The sequence below is a fragment of the Coccidioides immitis genome, assembly GCF_000149335.2.
Source record: "Coccidioides immitis RS genomic scaffold supercont3.1, whole genome shotgun sequence".
Taxonomy (NCBI): Eukaryota; Fungi; Ascomycota; class Eurotiomycetes; order Onygenales; family Onygenaceae; genus Coccidioides; species Coccidioides immitis.
This window is the reverse complement of record NW_004504310.1, coordinates 5,060,169-5,077,681: the sequence shown is the minus strand read 5'-3', so window position 1 is coordinate 5,077,681 and position 17,513 is coordinate 5,060,169. Positions and strand designations below refer to the sequence as shown.

The following is a 17,513-nucleotide window of genomic DNA, read 5'->3' as shown; positions in this document are numbered from 1 at the left end:
GGTTTGTCATTGTCCAGATAAATTTGGGTGGAAGAGCTCTTTGCCAGAAGGAGTTTAGCCCCATCCCCACGGCATGCTGAGTCATCATTCCTCTGCAAAACGCGAACTTTCCGCGAACTTCAAAATAAGAGAGCTCTCCTCAAGCTTGCGCCAGTCGTCATCCAACCGCCGTACCCCAGCAGCCAGCAGCGTTTCAATTCGGCTTATCGCCCTCAACCTGGTCGGAACCGTGCCCGCTACTTTGTCGTCTACAATGCCTCGTGAGCCGCCCTATCCTTGTCTCTCCCCACCCACAAAGCTCCAGCTACATGCTGCGGACGAGAATGGTGAATGCTCACAGTTCACTTAGCGCCGCTTGAATCTTCGAGCGAAGACGAATCCGGCGGCGAATCAATCCCTTTTAAAGATCCCACTCAAGACACCAAAGAACCTGATAGAAGCGCCGATGATAACGAAAGTGAATCTGGGAGTGAGGGCGAAGGCGACGATGTGTAAGTTTAGGAGAAGCACCTCAAAATATTAAATCTAACTCTTTGCGCTAGCTACGTCGTGGAGAAGATTGTAAACCATGAATTCGGCAAAGGCGTGAGCATACCTTCCTTGGTTCGTGATTTTCCCTTTTTGGCCAGTGTCTGAGTTCGGTCTTTAGGGAAAACTATTATTTCAGGTCAAATGGAAAGGATACGATAATCCCGAGGACTTGACGTTAGAGCCTGAAGAAAACCTGTATTTATTTCCCACTTCCTGCTGCATATTGCGCACGTATTAACCGAGATGGACAGGAGCGGTGCACCGGACGCTCTACAAGAATACTTTACAATAATAGGCGGACGCCCAGAGAAACCGACCCGGAAACGGAAGTCGATGGGAGGGGGCACGACACCTAAGCTGGCGACTAAGAAGGCCAAGAAGTCGCTTGCGTCTATGAACGGAACTCCAGACACTGTAGAAGGCGCCGATTGGGTTCCAAAATCAAACAACTGGGACAAGGAGGTCAGGTCGGTCGAAACTATTATTCGCGACGGCGACAATTTATACGTGCTTTTACACTGGAACAATGAGAAGAAAGCAAAGGTGTCATTAAAGCAATGTTACGAGAAATGCCCACAGAAGGTACTGTTCCAATGTTGAAGGCTTATATATAAAATAGGATGCGCTGACAGGAGATCCGTTAGATGTTGAAGTTCTACGAAAATCATCTGTATGCCAATCTTGATGAAGAGCGATCCTTGATAAGACATGCTAACGTCGGGGTCCTTTAGTGTTTTCAGGGATGAATAGAGTTCGAACCACGCCAATTGAACTTTATACGGTGATATGTTTCCATCCCGAGATGTCTCACTTCATAAGGACTTTGAATGATGAAGCCGAAGCCATCGGCTGTCGGGGCACTCAAGCCGTACCCCCGCGGTGTCGCCGCACCTAAAGCAGTTGTGAAGGCCGGAATTTCCCTTGCGATGTCATAGGCCCCTGGCAAGAAGCTGACAGAAAGCTTGTGTTATTGGCGTGATTGATTCGCTTCGTCGCTTTATCGCTTCGATCTTTCCCATCTTCTTTTAATCAGCTTGCAACCCGACTTCAGGATGTTTATTTCCTTTCTAAATTTAAGGTTGATATTCGTTATGGGAGAGCGTTAAACGAAGGTAAAATCCTTCGTATATTTTTGTTTTGTATCGTTTTACGCAGTCATCGCCAATGATTTTGTATTTGTAGTTGAGCCTTTTAACCTGAGGCGAATAGGACGTTTATGACTTTGTCAACTTTCTCCTTCCTTCGTGGGTGTTATTTCGCAACACATACTTTGGACCGAAGCCGAGAAACATACCCATACGGGCTATCGATTATGGATGTATGTACACGGATTTCGCTTGCCAACGTCAAAATACCAGCTAAAGGTTATGGGTCTTTTTCCTCTGACATGAGCTGTCGCACCGTATTCAGGTATTTCCCACGAATATCGAAATTTTCTGTACCATGCTTCTCCTCTAATTTCTTTATGTCGATGGAATCGCTTGAGTCATGAAGGCTATCATCTTCCTCCGTCCATATTCCAGGAATATTGTTCGGGATGCCTTCGCCATTGTTCAGATGATCAAGTACCTTATCAGCCAAATAGGGATTCATGGATGTACACGAAAGAGCTTGGATGATCTGCCCTTTGTCTTTGGCCCTTCCGGTGTGGAGCCTTGATTCAATCCATTGATCAAGCTCTTGGATTTCTTCTTTCTCCTTTTCGGTTATTTCTTCGGAATTGGACTGTTCCTCTTCCTCCTCCGAGACGCGTGGGAGCGTTGGATAGAGAAGGCTGTTGACGTCGTTCACATGTTGCTGCAGATTGGCAAAGATATCTTGGGTGGATTGTTCTTGCGGTGCTGTTTCGTAATCCCCGTTGGACTGTGAGATGCTTTCACTTATTTCTAGAGGCGCCGACGCGCCCGAGGCCATAGGAATTGGTTCGATAGGGGATGGGGAAGTTTGGACAATGTCACCAAGGGCTGATATATGGACGGAAGGCTCCCGGATATAGTCGGTGGCTCGTCTTCTAGCCCCGTCGACCCTGTCGTAGGTTGACGCTGACGGTGAGACCGTGGCTGTTTCCATTCCTATTGTACGTCGCCGTTTTATGACGCTCTCGGCTGACTGCTCCTCTGCAGAATCTTGGGCGTCCGAGATGATCCGCTTTAGAGATGTCGTTGTGGATGCAGTGATGTTGGTTTCTGTTAGTGGGGCTATCTCTTCATTGGAATGGGGTGGTTGATGATCACTTTTGGCTGGTGAGATGGACGGCGACTTCCTTATAGCCCCCTTTGTCATCCTCATTTTCATAATATGCTTGGGACGGATAAATGTATGGAAGTAGTTTTTCCATTCGATTGGTGTATGACGATCCTACAATAGCTCATGTTAGATGTGACAATTACATGTAGGCAAATGCAGATATGCCGTACGTGATCTTGGGCAAACTCAGCCCAGAAGTCATTCTCTAGGGCTGGGTCGACCTCTAGAATCTTGGATGCGAAACGAAGGAGCTCATCTTCTTCGGAGCTCAGGAATGGAGCGGACATTTGTTCAATGGATTGCGAGTCCGACCGCTCCGTCCGCGCTCTCGGCGCTGAATTTTCCCCATCGGAGCCTGCGGGCTCAGGAGGGATAGTAGATTCTGCGGTTCGCGTGTTATCTTCTCTTGTAACCGGTCGTGGGCGATCCTTCACTACCTTAAGATAACGGTCTCGCCACGATTGATAAGTATGCTGCGGATGCTAGTATATGGATGAGTATGTTCTGATGGTTATATCATTCGGTAGACGGGCGGATACCTTTTCTTCGAGCTGTTGATAAATCTTGTTTCCCCTAATTGGCCCGCCTTGCCTCTCAATTGGCTTCACCCAATCGTAGAGAATTTGGTCATCTTCTGCGGTAAAGCCCACCCTGTGTCCTCTGGCGGGTATAGATACGGATCCTACTGGGCGGGCGTTGCCAGGTGCTGGTCCGGCCCGGAATTCCTCCAGATCCAGAAGCTTCCCGGCTCGTAGGCAGCGATCAATAAACTTGAATGAGTAGCTATGAATGATGCTACATCAATGACCTGTGTGTGCAGCGTTGGAGAGTACTGACGAACCTGCCAGGGGGAAGGTCCTTCTTCATGTGATCAACAAGGAGAATATCAGCGTTTTTCTCCAGAGGCACAACCTTCCCGCCATGATTCTGGCATCCAATGGACTATTCAGCATTTATGTATATATTATCACTTCTGCAATCTCGTGAACTCACTTTGATGAGGTCCGCGCACCAAGACCGCTGTGGTACGGTAGCTGACAAGAAGAATTTTAGGTCGTTAAACAACGCAGGGGGTTCAGCATCCGGAGACGTCATTGTCACGACTGAATAGAGTCAGCAGACATTTGCATGGTGAGAGCTTCTTCGTCGGGCCCCAGCACCTCGATTTGCCAGCCGCTGAGCTCCATCCACCGTGACGCGCTGAGGTCCTGCCATAGCAGAAATGGGGAGGATTTGTAAACCGTAGATCCACTAGTCCCGATACATTTACGTCGGAATATACATTTATCCGAATCCACAGTTGTTTGGAAGTTTAAAAATATATATGTTCTGAATTCAGAAACATAGCTTCTGATCCTCAACATAGAAATTGGGAAATGTTCAAACCCCTGATCAACAAATATATCTAGAAATGTTCAGGATACCTTTTCAGGTTTATAAATGTTTATAGTATAGAAACCATTATAGTATAGAAATTATTATAGTATAGTTACCCCAGCAGACACTGGAGAGATTTCAACTAATGCACAATACTACATACATCAAACCACCCAATCCATCTATAAAAAGAAAACACTCCAAGTGCAGTTGAGAAAGATAATCAGCAGAGCAGAATCCAGTTCAAGTCTTTCAGAATCTTTACTGACAGATATTGTGTAAAGGCTTGATTTGCAGATTGCAGGTAGGTCAATTATATAAATCTTATTTTAATTTACCTGCAAAATCAGCAAATCCAGTACCCTCTTGCACCAAATTTCATGAGCAGAGAACATGGTAAAAAAAACTCTTTAGCAGCTGTCCTGGTTGTGAGTGAATATGCATCTTATTTGTCTGATCTTAATGCCCAACACACAAGTATACTCAACCAGATCATCAAGTTTTAATTTAGTGTGATGCATATCTTTATTAAATATAAAGATCAGCTTTTGAAACAATCAGATTGGGGTCAAATCTTCATCAAGCATATATTGATATGCCCAATCACTGCTGTATGAAAGTCAGAGCTTTTGCAAAAAGAAATGCATAATTAGTAGTTCAGAAAGCCACATACTTTGTAAATCAAGCAATTTCATGACTTTACAGCTAGCTGGTAGTCAGCAGTAGGCATTAATTAAGGTATAAAAGAGAATGGTAGCATATGAATTATTAGCTTTATCAGCATTCTTATTATCATCTTGTTACTTATTGTGTTCTGATTGCACAAGATCTTGCATGAGAATCAGATATTTACAATAAAGTTACTTCATCTGGCTGCTGATATAGAGTTTCAATTTCATAAGAGCTTTATTAAGAACCAAGAATATAGTGTGTTTGAAGCTCTCATGAATCAGTAAAATCTTTTTAACATCATGCTTGTTGGTTTGCTACACAAATACTTTATATTTACAGTATTTATTCTCTCTAATCAGTATATTGTAGTTATTTAGTACAGCATACTTCTTTGTCTGATTGATATAGTACACTCTGATATACATGTTTGATCAGTGTTTCAAAGCATATAACATCTTACCTGCTTTTGGGGCAATACTGACAGTATTAATTAAAATGTTCTTCATCAGAGGTGTCACAATTCAATTAAATACTGGTAAATTCTGCTGTAATCTTAGCATTCATACTGCCCAGCTAGCTAATCATGATGCCTCAGCAGTCATAACAGTAGCATCTATCACTTTCTGAAGCATAGTTCAGGCATTGATAATTACACTTTTAAGTTCATTGTACTCAACAGATGTCTGAGAAGTCAATAATAAATTGCTTCTTGCAATAGCACTAAAGATTTTAGCAAGCAATAAATACAGAATGTCAGAATTAATTAACTGTTCACTAAAGAAGTTATAAAGAGTCTGCTGAACAACAGTCTGAATTCAGTTAGACTTTAGAGCAAAGCAGAATATAATTAGAATCACAATTGAAGCTCAGACATGTTTCTAGATTTGATAGAACTTCAGATAAATAATTAAAGACTGTAGTCAGACTCAGTATCTTCAAAATAGAAATCTCTGTAAACTTTGGCAGTATTTCTTCTGCCTCTCAGGTGTTAATATATGTGATATCAATAATATATGTGCAATTTTGGACAGGTCTGAAAATTCACTATGACAGGAGTCAGAGAGAAAAAATATCACCAGATTCAGTATCAGACAGATCTTTAAAACTAGAAAACTTTTCTTAACTAATTCATGAGTCTTCTACAGTGCTTCTTGCTTGTGAACAGTTCACTTCATCTTAATTTCAGCCTGCAAATTAAGTAGCTGGTAATGATATCAGTCATGTTTCACCAAGTCAAAATTCATATTGAATCTCTTCATATCAGAGACAGTACAGCTCCAACAGGAGACTGTTGCAGTAGAGTATTTAATTCCAGCATTGTTATTTTGCTGCAGCATGTCATCAAGATAAGTAATACAAGAAGTAATGACTCTGACAGTTTCTTCATCAGTTATCACAATGTCAAATTCTCTTTTAACTGCTTGTAAACCAGAAGCCAACACCCCCACAATATCAGAAAAATTTGTAGCATGAGACTCAAGAGCAATTATATATACATTGTTTCATTATCTTCTTTCAGAATCATTAAGTCCTGCAGAGATTATATAGAAGTCAGTTATATTTCAGTACATGTTTCAATATAGATCAAATCTGTCAATGAACAGCAGGAAGAGAATGAATATAGTGAAGCAGGGTATGATGGGATGCCTCATCAAAGTAGGCGAGTTGGTTGAGATGGTGAGAGCGCAAGAAGGATGAAAAATCACAACATAGTAAGGATGGTAATGGCCAAGTAGTAAGAACAGAGAAGTATGCCTTAACAGACACCTAAGCTCATAAGGAATAATAGTACTAAAGAGCCTGTACTAACACAGGCAGCTCTAATGAGAAACAGTGGCAAGCTTCATGAACAAGAGATCTTCATATTCTCTAACTAATAACCAAACTAGCAATAAAGAATGAGTGTGTGGAAAAGTACAAAGATGCATGAAGGTATTAAGCAAGATGCAGGGGCTATGGGTGGTTTATATAGCTCAGAGATAGTAGCTGGAGAGGTTTTGTGCCTCAGACCAGAACAATCTTTGTCCTAATATGGTACTGGAATCCCCACTACATTTCCTCCTGGCTTTCACTATTGGTGTCCCCTGACAACAGGCAACATATGAAACAAAACAAAGGCAATTTAGTAAAGAAAATAAGAGGCTAAGAATTAGTAACAATCTGGTAAGAAAAGAGATAGAAAATAAGAATAGAGAGTGACAGCAGCAATCTCTAATAGTGATCACCATGATTCTCTTCTTCCATCAAGTTCTCAGAAGGAGGGGAAGGCCAAACTGATGCTGGATCAATGTTGTTGTGCACACAATACCAATAGAATTTGTTACCAAAAGCTTTCTTTTCAATTTGGTATGTCTTGACAATGGCATCCAAAGCAATTCACATGACCTTTAGATGCCAGTTATTAATGAAGTCCTGAGCCTTCTTCTCTTCTGATCCAAAGAGAGTATCAAGCTCCTCAATTACCATAGGGTTGTCCCACCTAATTCAGCCTATCAAGGCATCTGATATAGCTCCTAAGCCTTGCAATTGAATAGCAGTAGGGAATTAATATGGAACTGATGCATAATGGTTTGAATGGCCAGAAGGTGATGATGGCTCTGAAACTAGATTCTTATGTGCAGCAGAGAGCTGTAACCAGATACCAGCTTTATTGACTTCAAGATGTTCATGATCCTTCTGGATTGCCACATACCAGGGTAGCATAGTACACCAGACCTTTTTGCATGGACTGTGAGCTTCATGGGGCAGCAGAGGGCTTGTAATTTGGACATTGCCAGGTTTGCAAATGATGTTGGTCCACCTAATACCAAATTTTCTTTTGTTGTCTTTGATATACATTGTATTCTTAATGCAGTGAACATAGCCATCAGTAGATAAGCCTTGTTCTTTGACTAGTCTCCACCAATTCTCTAGATGGTTATGCATTCCTGGCAAGATTTCTGTGCAGTCACTGGGCTCTTCTGCTGTTAAGATCAAGAATTCTTGTATCATGTTAATGCCCCTTCCAGTAGTAATAGCATCTGGAATGTTGACATTGATATGGCAAAATCCAGTTTTATCCCCTGGCTTAGCATACTTGGCATAATATGGATAGGAGATTAATTTCCAAGCATGGTCAGGTCTTGTCAGCATATACCATAGATAGTATGCAGGGTTCTGGCACATGAGTTGTTGGCCAATACTGTGATACATTGTTCTCAACCATCTGTAATTGTCATGATCTCCCATCATTTGCTGATGATGGTAGTACATATTGTATTCACCATTGACCTGAGTGAGTACTGTAGTAGTGGTGCCTTATAACCTATTGTTTCACCAGCACATTAGCTGGAGAATAATGACAGATTCAGTAGTCTCCCATTCCTTCTGAAGATTGCTGGTGGTGAACTTGTTAACTTCAGTGATCTACATGTATCAGTTAAAGTTGAATGTTCTCATGTTTGCAATCAGAGAGATAATTGGCTGATGTTTAAATTTATAAATGCCTAAAGCATCTTCAGCTCTAGCTGGTCTATTTGCCAAACAGAACCAGAGATAGGTGCTGTCATTGGTCTTGACTGAGCCAATGTTGTGACAATTTCTATGGATGTAAGCCAAATGATTGAGAAGCTCCTCTCTATTAAGTGTGTGAGTCTGCAACCTGAGTTTTGAAGCCATTAGTTTTGCATGGTCATAGTATAGATAGATATCAGCTTTCTTATCACTAAATGCCTTTCCTAATTGCTCCAGGATATGAATAAGCTCCAATTCTGAATGTGTTTTAATACTCTTTATCTTTTGCAGGAGTTGCTGTTCAAATCCACAGTAATGACAAGTACCAGAGTGTACTGCCATGACAGATTCTTCACACTCATGTCAAGGTATCTCTTCATCACTTTCAGGAGAAATAACAGACTCATCATCATCATCTAAGTCTTGAAGGGTTTGGTGTGCCAACATGGCTGCAATTCTTTCACTGCAGCACTTCAGAGCTTCTGATTGGCTGGATGGATTGGCCAGCACACTGGTGAATTCAAATGGTGGCTGTGATTGGCCAGTTTCAAATCCACACAATCTAATCAACATTATGCTATGTATAGAGACTCCTGACACATTGCAGCTATATGGCATAGACATTCCACTCATTGGAACATCTCTTGGTGATCTTGAAGACTGCAGTCCTTCCAGTAGACCTCAGAGACTGCTTGCAGTAGAAGAGCTCCTAGCAATATCCTGAATTGAATATTAGGAGCTAGATGACTGTGGAAGAGCCAACAGCTGTAGAAGACTGTAGTTGCCAATAGTAAGATCCCATCAGCATAGGGCATCTCTTGAAGGAAGTTCACATACATGGTCAACTTCTTTATTGACTGTAGTATAATTGCCTGGCAATATAGCTAAGCTCTGGCAATGTCCAGCCCCTGTAGCATCTAGTCTTCAGAGCACTGTGCTGTTAATATTATTGGTGAACTTATCCCAATTCTTGTAGATATTTAGAGTATGGCAAAGCTTTTGTGCTGCCCACAGGCTCTCTACTTTTAACCATATGGCATCAATTCTGTCAATACCCCATGTAGTGACAAGTCTATTCTTGATCTTTTGCATATTAATGTGATGTTGTTTGACATTCAGGGTAACCTTTTGAGTATCATGGAAATTGGCTTTGAAATTAGCATGTATAATGTGTTGCCAAGCTCTGGATCTTTCAACATATTGATAGAAATGGGCCACTAAGTCAGTAATCACATCAGTCACTTGCATCAGTGCATTCATTAGCTCAATCTGTAGGCTGTAGTGATGGTGCAGAGCTTGGTTATTGATGTATTCCATAGCTGCTGTTAGATTATTGAAGAAATGGCCATCCAGGTTAACTTCACTGTCTCTGGTAATGACCAGGCCTTGGTTTTTGGGTGCAGGAGCTAGAGGAGGCAAGTTGCTTTGTCCAGCCATTTTGAAGGATATTGGTGATCCAAAAAGAATTGCAAATGTCAGAATAACAAAATAGAAGGCAAGAAGAAGTGTTGAAAATGTTGAATCTGTAAAAAGAATTAAGCTTGAATGTAAAAGACAGTAGAAACTTCAGAAAAGAAAAATCAGTCTTTAAATATCTTCTGAAAAATTCAGAAAAAGTGAAGGCTTTTGCAAATAACAAAGAAAGAGAAACTTCCCAAATAAGCAAGCAAAAACTTCACTTTTGCAAACAAAACACAACAAATTAAACATCTTGTGGAGGTATAACAACAGCAAAGCTCCAGTCATCTGGTATAACAGTTGGTAATTGTGTTTGCTCCATTTCTCCTTGGTCATTTTCATTTTTGCTCTCACTCTGACCTTGGTCATTCTCTCTATCTAAGGAGCTAACATCCAAGGAACTGCTAGAGGGAATATTAGACTGGCTTCTTGTGGCATATTTTTGAGGAACATTCTCCATCTCTTCATCTGAATCTGCTGGGCTATTACTGAGCTGCTCCATTCCAGATCTCATAAGGTACTTCTTTAATCTGCTTCCTGCAATAGATTCTTTGATTTCAGTGCCATCTAACTCTTCAAGATGATAGGAATCTAGTTCTTGATTGGCGGACTTAACCCTATAGAGTTCTAGCTATTGAAAGTGCAGGATGTTGTTTCTAGACATATTCTGTTCTTCTTTGGTATTGTGAAGCAAGACAAGGTCTCCAGATTGAAGAGGGTTGGTCTGAATATTATGAGTATCATCAAAGTATTTCTTATTCTTAGTGTGCATTTGGAGCTGATGATATGCTGCTTCCAGGACATTCTCATCTTGTTGTTTGATTTGGTGTGCACACATCAGAAGAAGGTCTTCAGTTGTTCAGACATTTTGCCATGGAATTGTTTGCCAAGTGGGAATCTCAAGTTCAACTGGAAGAACTGCCTCCTGGCCCATTAGCAATCTATAAGAGGAGATACCAGTACTAGCCTTAGTCATCATTCAATCTGCCATCAGAATTACAGGAAGATGTTTAATCCAATCCCTTCCAGTACCATTGGTGGCTTTAGCTAATCCATCAGTCAAAGACTTATGACTAACTTCCACCATACCATTCACAGAAGGATTATAGGGTGAAATAACAATATGTTTGATGTTGAATTTCTTCAGTAAGGTCTTCACAACATTCTTATTCTCTGGTCCTCCATCCATAACAAATTTGGCAGGCAGGCCCCATCAACAGATGATATTCTCATAAAGAAATTTGGCCACAGCTTCAGCTGTTGCCTTCTTTAATGCTCTAGCTTTCACCCATTCAGTGAAGTCACATCTTGCAACAACCAAATAATTTTGTCCTCAACAGAAAGGCATGTGTTTGATATCTACTCCAACTTTCTTCTAACAGGTAGAAGCCCAGGTAGGATGAAGCTCTTCACTTAATCTTTGTGAATTTCTTTGTTGACATTGAGAACAGTGCTTCACATAAGCAGACACATCTTTATACATTTCTGACCACCAGTATTGAGCTTGTAAGGTAGAGTATGTTCTCTCTTGCTCTTTATGGTTAAATTTGTTGTGCATCATGTGTAAAATTTGTTCACATTGTTCTTTGTTGTCCACAATATGTCTTAGAGGCACACCAGATCCCACTCATCTAAATAGTTGATTGGCCTCCACCACATATTTAATTGCTTTCTTTTGGAATCTCACATACTCTTTTTCTTCCATGCCCAATGGTTTTGATAGGATGGTTAGGTATCATGCAATTTTCTCCAATTCTTCTGAATATGTGGAGTCCAGTATCCTAAGATCTTCACTATTGAGAGCTTGGCCAGCTAAAACTCTTATAGGATTCATAAAGGCAAACAGATCTTTGTCTTCTTCAGATTCAGGTTGTTCTCCAGTATCTAGTCCTCAGCAAGACAGTCTGTCAGCAGCTGTGTGTTTCATCCCAGGAACATGTTTAACAGTAAAGTCAAAGAGATGTATCCAAGCTATTCAATTAGTAACCAAAGCTTCTGGAACATCTGTAGCAGTCCTATTAAGTTGGGTGACAAGAGTTTTTGCATTGATTTCCAAGGTAAAGAGTACTCCATAGATATGGTGTTGGAATTTCTTGAAGGCTTTCAAAACAGCTCTGCATTCTTGTTTGCCAGCATTATATGTTTTCTCTGAATTATTTCATATCCTGGATTTGTATTGTGTGGAATATTGAGCCCCTTGTTGCTTCTGAATAATGCATTCTCCCCATTCTAATCCACTGGCATCAACAGTCACAGTGATAAGCAAAGGATCTTGTCCATAATTGATTGGAAGAATGATAGAAAATGAATATAACTTTTCCTTCAAAAGCATAAAGACATCATTTTGCTCTTCAGTTCATAATCATATAACATTTTGTTGAAGCAGATAATGTAAAGGTTCAGTTATCCAACTGTAATACTCTATAAGTATTCAGAAATATCCAGCAAGCCCTAGAAATCCTTGTAATTCTGTAATGCTTGTAGGAGTAGGCCAATTTGCAATTTTAGCCACCTTAGTTTCCTCAGGTCATTGTCTGTCATAGTTACAGATCCATCCAATGATGTTGACTCCAGACATGCAGAATTGAGATTTGGTGCTGGAGATTCTAGCTCCAGAGATTTTGACAAGCCATAGAATATAGTCCAGGTTCTGCAGATAATCATAAACAAATCTTCTTATTTCTGGAAGAACTTCAGTTTCATTTTTGACACACAATTTCTTTATCTCAAGGTCATTCATAAAGACTCAAGCAATCTCTGGAAAAACTTCTTGTATAATCTTCATTATCCTGCATTGGGCTTGAGCTGGCAAATTTGTTGCCCCTTGAACTAAAGTTGTATGACAAAAAAGCCCAATAAAGGTTGCAATGGCTGTCATATTCCTGCTCTCTTCAGCTAATGGAAAATTATTGTATCCAGAGAACAAGTCACATAAGCTAGCCATAACAAGTCCACCAAAGTCTTCAGCATATTTGTCAACATTAGGAGGAATAAAAGCATCTTGAATAGTAACTTTATTGTACATATGTGCTGCATCAACTAAATGATATTTGCCTTTCTGTTTCTTTGCAACCAGAAAATAGGGGTTAGTATATGAACTATGGCAAGACTCCAATGTTTTAGCTTCTAACCTGTCCTGAATGATTTTAATTAGCTTATCATGTAGAGCACAAGGAATTTGATAAGTCTTAGTCTGCCAAGCTTCATGAGGCTCTATCTTAATAACCTGCAGAGGCAAGCATTCAGAATAAACACCATATAGATCTTTGAATGACCACACCAATACTCCTTCATATTTATAAAGAACTGATATGAAAAATTCCTTCTTCTGACTTGTTAGTTCAAATCCAATTTTGAGCTTCTCAATTCTCTTATTTGTTAGCCATTCTCCAACAGGAAAAGGCACAATCCTAGGCCTAATGTGGTCATCAAATTTACAATTAAACATGATGCATTTCTTCTCAGAGTAATACTTATCCAAACAAACATCCACTCAATTATCTAGGCCTTCTGGTTTGCTTCCATCAGATTTTCCAGGTGCTAACAGCCTTATCTTATCAGCTTTCTGCTTATAAGCAGTGCACACTCTCCAGACTTCTGAAGAAGGTGGCCTGATGTTCCAGCCACTATTGAAAATGTTAACTTGATGTGATTTCTTCATGACAAAATTGTGATTTTTGTTCAGAGATGCATAAATTGATCAAGCACTTTGTGGAATAGGTTTTTGAATTAAGCTGGAATTAATATTGTGTGTGTAATGTTTGCAGTGAGCTGTAACACTGTCCAGATCAGGAAGCAGAGGACAGAAAATCTGAACTCCTGATGCAAAATTATCCTTGTCCTCTGATTGGTTCATTTGATTCACCAGCATGCTGGTCAATCCAATTAGACTTAGCACACTTTTGGATTCACCATTGCCAGAACTATGTTTCTTCTTATTGCTGTAGCCATTAATGCTGGTACTGCTGCCAACACTCCTGACTTCTCTATTCTTTTTAACCTTCTGACCTTCAACCTTCTCATCATTAATTCTTATACCCATTGTCTTTGTTGCATTTTCTTTATCCTCATCAGGTCTTGTATTCACGGGCACCTGCCTGATTAAATACCTGTTGAATCATTTAAATGATCACTGTTTGATTTATCAGTTGCATATCTTATGTTGCTTGAGCTTGGCTTAAAGCCTTCAAAAACTAGATGATGTGTTCATTTCTTGTTATAAATTTCACAGTTTACTTCTCTGTCATCTGAGGTGTTGCATCCCTAACAAGCAGCAAATTGCCAAGGTCTTCCAAGAATAAGTTGCTGATCCCCTCTCTTGAATATAAGGAAAGAGGTATGGGTAATAATATCTCTGATCTGAACAGGCACTTCATCACAAAATGTGTAAAAAGGAGTGACTTCTCCTGTTTGAACAACCATGGTCACTCACAGCTTATTTTCCATTGACAGATTCAACATTTCAGCATACTTCTGAGACAACAAATTGATTTCTGAACCAGTATTGATCAACACCATTAATTCTTGTTGGTTTATAGTGACTGGCACATATAATGAATGCATTCCATATGCTGTTTTGGACTTTGATACCATGGGCTTCAATGTAAGTTGACTGGAATTGATCTTTAGCTCAGGCTGAACTGGTTCAGAGACTCCAACCTTTGCATGGCTTTTGCTAGTACTGTTATTTCAACCTGATCTGAAGAACACTAGATGAAGCTTTGGTGATACATCTATAAGCTTCTTGACTGACACTTCAATCTTCCCATTGAGAATTTGACCCATTAATTCATTGGCATCTGTTGAATTGCAGATCTGAGAGGATAAATGATCTGTTGCAGAATATCTTGATCTTTGTTTCTCCACAGTCTTGTTCTGAATTTCAGGCTTCTTCTGATTGATCAGTTCAACATCTTTCATGATATTGTCATCAACACTAGCTTGATTATCCTGGTAGGTAATAAATTGTCCAGTATGCTGAGTATGAGGTGTTGCAATCTTAGCTTTTTGACTGTTCTTAGCTTCTCCAACAGTTCCAATATTGACTGATGTTCTTTCTTCCAGTGGTTCATATTCCTTATCTGAATCAGATTCTCCATCAGACATTAGGTATGCAAGTCATCCTGCTTGAACCTTCACACTGGTTGAATTTGCTGGAGATGTCTCTTCTTGCTGATTGGTCTTCTTTTTAGGGCTTGTTGACTCTGGAATTGCCCATTCATCCTCTCCCATAGACTGTACAATATACATGTTCAGTATTTCAGGTTTAGAAGTGACAACTTGATAGTTTTGATCAGGGAAACCCATGTGCAAGTTCCCTTCATCATTAATATGACAGAATCTGTTATTTGCATTAGATTGGTATTTGTAATACTGAGATTGATGGTGTCCAGGTTTTCCACAGTAAAAGCATGAGGGATGTGTTGAAATTTCTCCAGTTCAAGCTCCTTCTTGGTCACTAGAATGATAGCTTGTCATTGGCAAACTGTTTTGAGCCACATAAGGATTGACTAATTGTGGTTGGGTGTTCTCTTGTACTGTTGCAGAATTAGTAGTCACATTTGTTGTATAATTTGGTATGGGTTTTGGAGGCCCTTCTCTCTGCAGCATATAATACTGATTGGAATTCTCTTGTATCTGATTTGACTGTACTCTCATGGCCAATGCCAAATTTGTAAACTTGTTGGTCATCTTTTCAATTGCAGCTTCAATATTGGTGCTCTCAGAGCTCTTGACTTTGGATTTTGATTCAGATTCTTCAGTCTTCACAGAACTAGCTGTTTTCTTTGGAGCCTCAACTGTAGGGGGTTTGTTAGCTAATTGATATTGCTCACCAAGCTTCTTCATTTTCTTCTGCTTCATTTCATCTTCTTTAAAGACCTTCTTATTCCCTTCATACTGGTTGATCAAATCCATGGTCACTTGAACAATCTTTCTAAAATTAATAGATGATATATTGTCTGAAAGATTGAGCTTTGTCTTGTCAATAATCTTATTCCAGAGCTTCTCAGGCAGCCCCTGAAGGAACCAAGACACCTTAGTGAATTCATCAAGTCTTCCATTGGCTTGTACTGTACTGGTGATAGTAGTGTATTCTTGAACATAGGCGTGAATGTTGCTATCTCAAGCATGTGGTTTCTTTGTAATTGCTTGAAGATAATCCCAACAGTGAATCTTGTAAGTAATGTTCTGATTATGAAATTCATAAATAATCTCTTTAGAGAATACTTTCTAATTATCTTTCTTGTAGTCTTCTAAGGTCTTCATCCATTCTCCAATCCATGTAACACAGTACCTAGCCAACTGTTTGATAATGTTCTTAGGGTCAATTACCCCATGATTCTTGCACATTTGATAAAACCTTTCAATAAACAAGATAGCATCTCTGCCATCAAACCAAGGTGCATTTGCCATGCCAGGGGAAGGCATAGAAATGTGGGAGTGAACCACAATTCTCCTGTCTTCACCTTGTGACATAGTTGTGTATGATTCTGTAGTACCTTCAACCATAGTTGATTCTGATTCTGATTTCTTGATTTCTTGATCTTTGGTCATGTCATACAGTATGTTCTGTTGTTTCTTAATGATTCAATATCTTTCCAAAAAAACCTATTTATCAGGCAAGCTTTAGATAAGAGCCATTCAAATCTAAGCTCTCTAACCTTGTTCCTAAACAAAAACCTGATTAGTACTGTATTCCTAGTTCATAAGATCTTATCTTGAAATAGTGTATTGCTTCATGTGTCTCAGAATTTGTTTTTCTTTCTTGGCAGCCACCAAATCACCACATCATCATCTTCAGGTCTCAGCTTGGTCACCAAATGAAGCAGGGTATGATGGGATGCCTCATCAAAGTAGGCAAGTTGGTTGAGATGGTGAGAGTGCAAGAAGGATGAAAAATCACAACATAGTAAGAATGGTAATGACTGAGTAGTAAGAACAGAGAAGTATGCCTTAATGGACACCTAAGCTCATAAGAAATAATAGTACTAAAGAGCCTGTACTAATACAGGCAGCTTTAATGAGGAACAGTGGCAAGCTTCATGAACAAGAGATCTTCATATTCTCTAACTAATAACCAAACTAGCAATAAAGAATGAGTGTGTGGAAAAGTACAAAGGTGCGTGAAGGTATTGAGTGAGATGCAGGGGCTATGGGTGGTTTATATAGCTCAGAGATAGTAGCTGGAGGGGTTTTGCGCCTCAAACCAGAACAACCTTTGTCCTAATATGGTACTGGAATCCCCACTACAATAGTTCTCTTGATAGCATCATCTGGACAGAGCATCTTAATCAGTATATCTCTCCCATATATTACAATTTCCAGTTCACTCCAGAGCAGAGTGCTAAGTCAGAGCTCTTGTACAGATAATATGTGGCAAATTGTATTCATTACTTACTGTACAAAGAACCCATTTATTTCTGAAGGTTTGTAGCTACTCAATCTATTAAAGATGTAGTCAAGATAAACATCCAGTCAGGCTAGAATATTGTCTTCATATATGATGTGAGTTTTCTGATCTTTCAGTAAGAGCAGCTTATTCAGGCAAAGCAGAGATCTCAGCAAATGAATTCTTTTATCAAAACTGTTGGCAGTAATAGTATACTGAATAATAAGAACAATTTCACCAGATTTTATGCAGATCAGTCTCCAGTCCCAATCCACAAATTAAATTCTTCTAATATGAATTTCTTGTTTATTTCAAGTGCACTTACATGCAGCATTATTGCATCTGA

The 17,513-nt window shown here is 39.8% G+C and overlaps 2 protein-coding genes across 2 annotated transcripts; one reads left to right on the top strand and one right to left on the bottom strand.

Moving 5' to 3' along the window:
- Positions 1–73: 73 nt before the first annotated feature.
- Positions 74–2,724, top strand: CIMG_01286 (heterochromatin protein HP1; the record flags this gene model as incomplete). The annotated part of the gene is made up of 7 exons (XM_001247514.2): positions 74–260; positions 350–491; positions 543–585; positions 650–726; positions 783–1,113; positions 1,176–1,201; positions 1,263–2,724. 7 exons carry the CDS (start codon positions 74–76, stop codon positions 1,279–1,281), a joined length of 825 nt encoding a protein of 274 aa, XP_001247515.1. The 3' UTR covers positions 1,282–2,724.
- CIMG_01287 (uncharacterized protein) lies at positions 1,128–3,944 on the bottom strand. Its single transcript, XM_001247515.2, has 5 exons — positions 3,772–3,944; positions 3,620–3,705; positions 3,318–3,561; positions 2,949–3,260; positions 1,128–2,889 (listed from the first exon to the last, which is right to left on the bottom strand). Exons 1-5 carry the CDS (start codon positions 3,871–3,873, stop codon positions 1,897–1,899), a joined length of 1,737 nt encoding a protein of 578 aa, XP_001247516.1. The 5' UTR covers positions 3,874–3,944; the 3' UTR covers positions 1,128–1,896.
- Between the last annotated feature and the right edge of the window lie 13,569 nt (positions 3,945–17,513).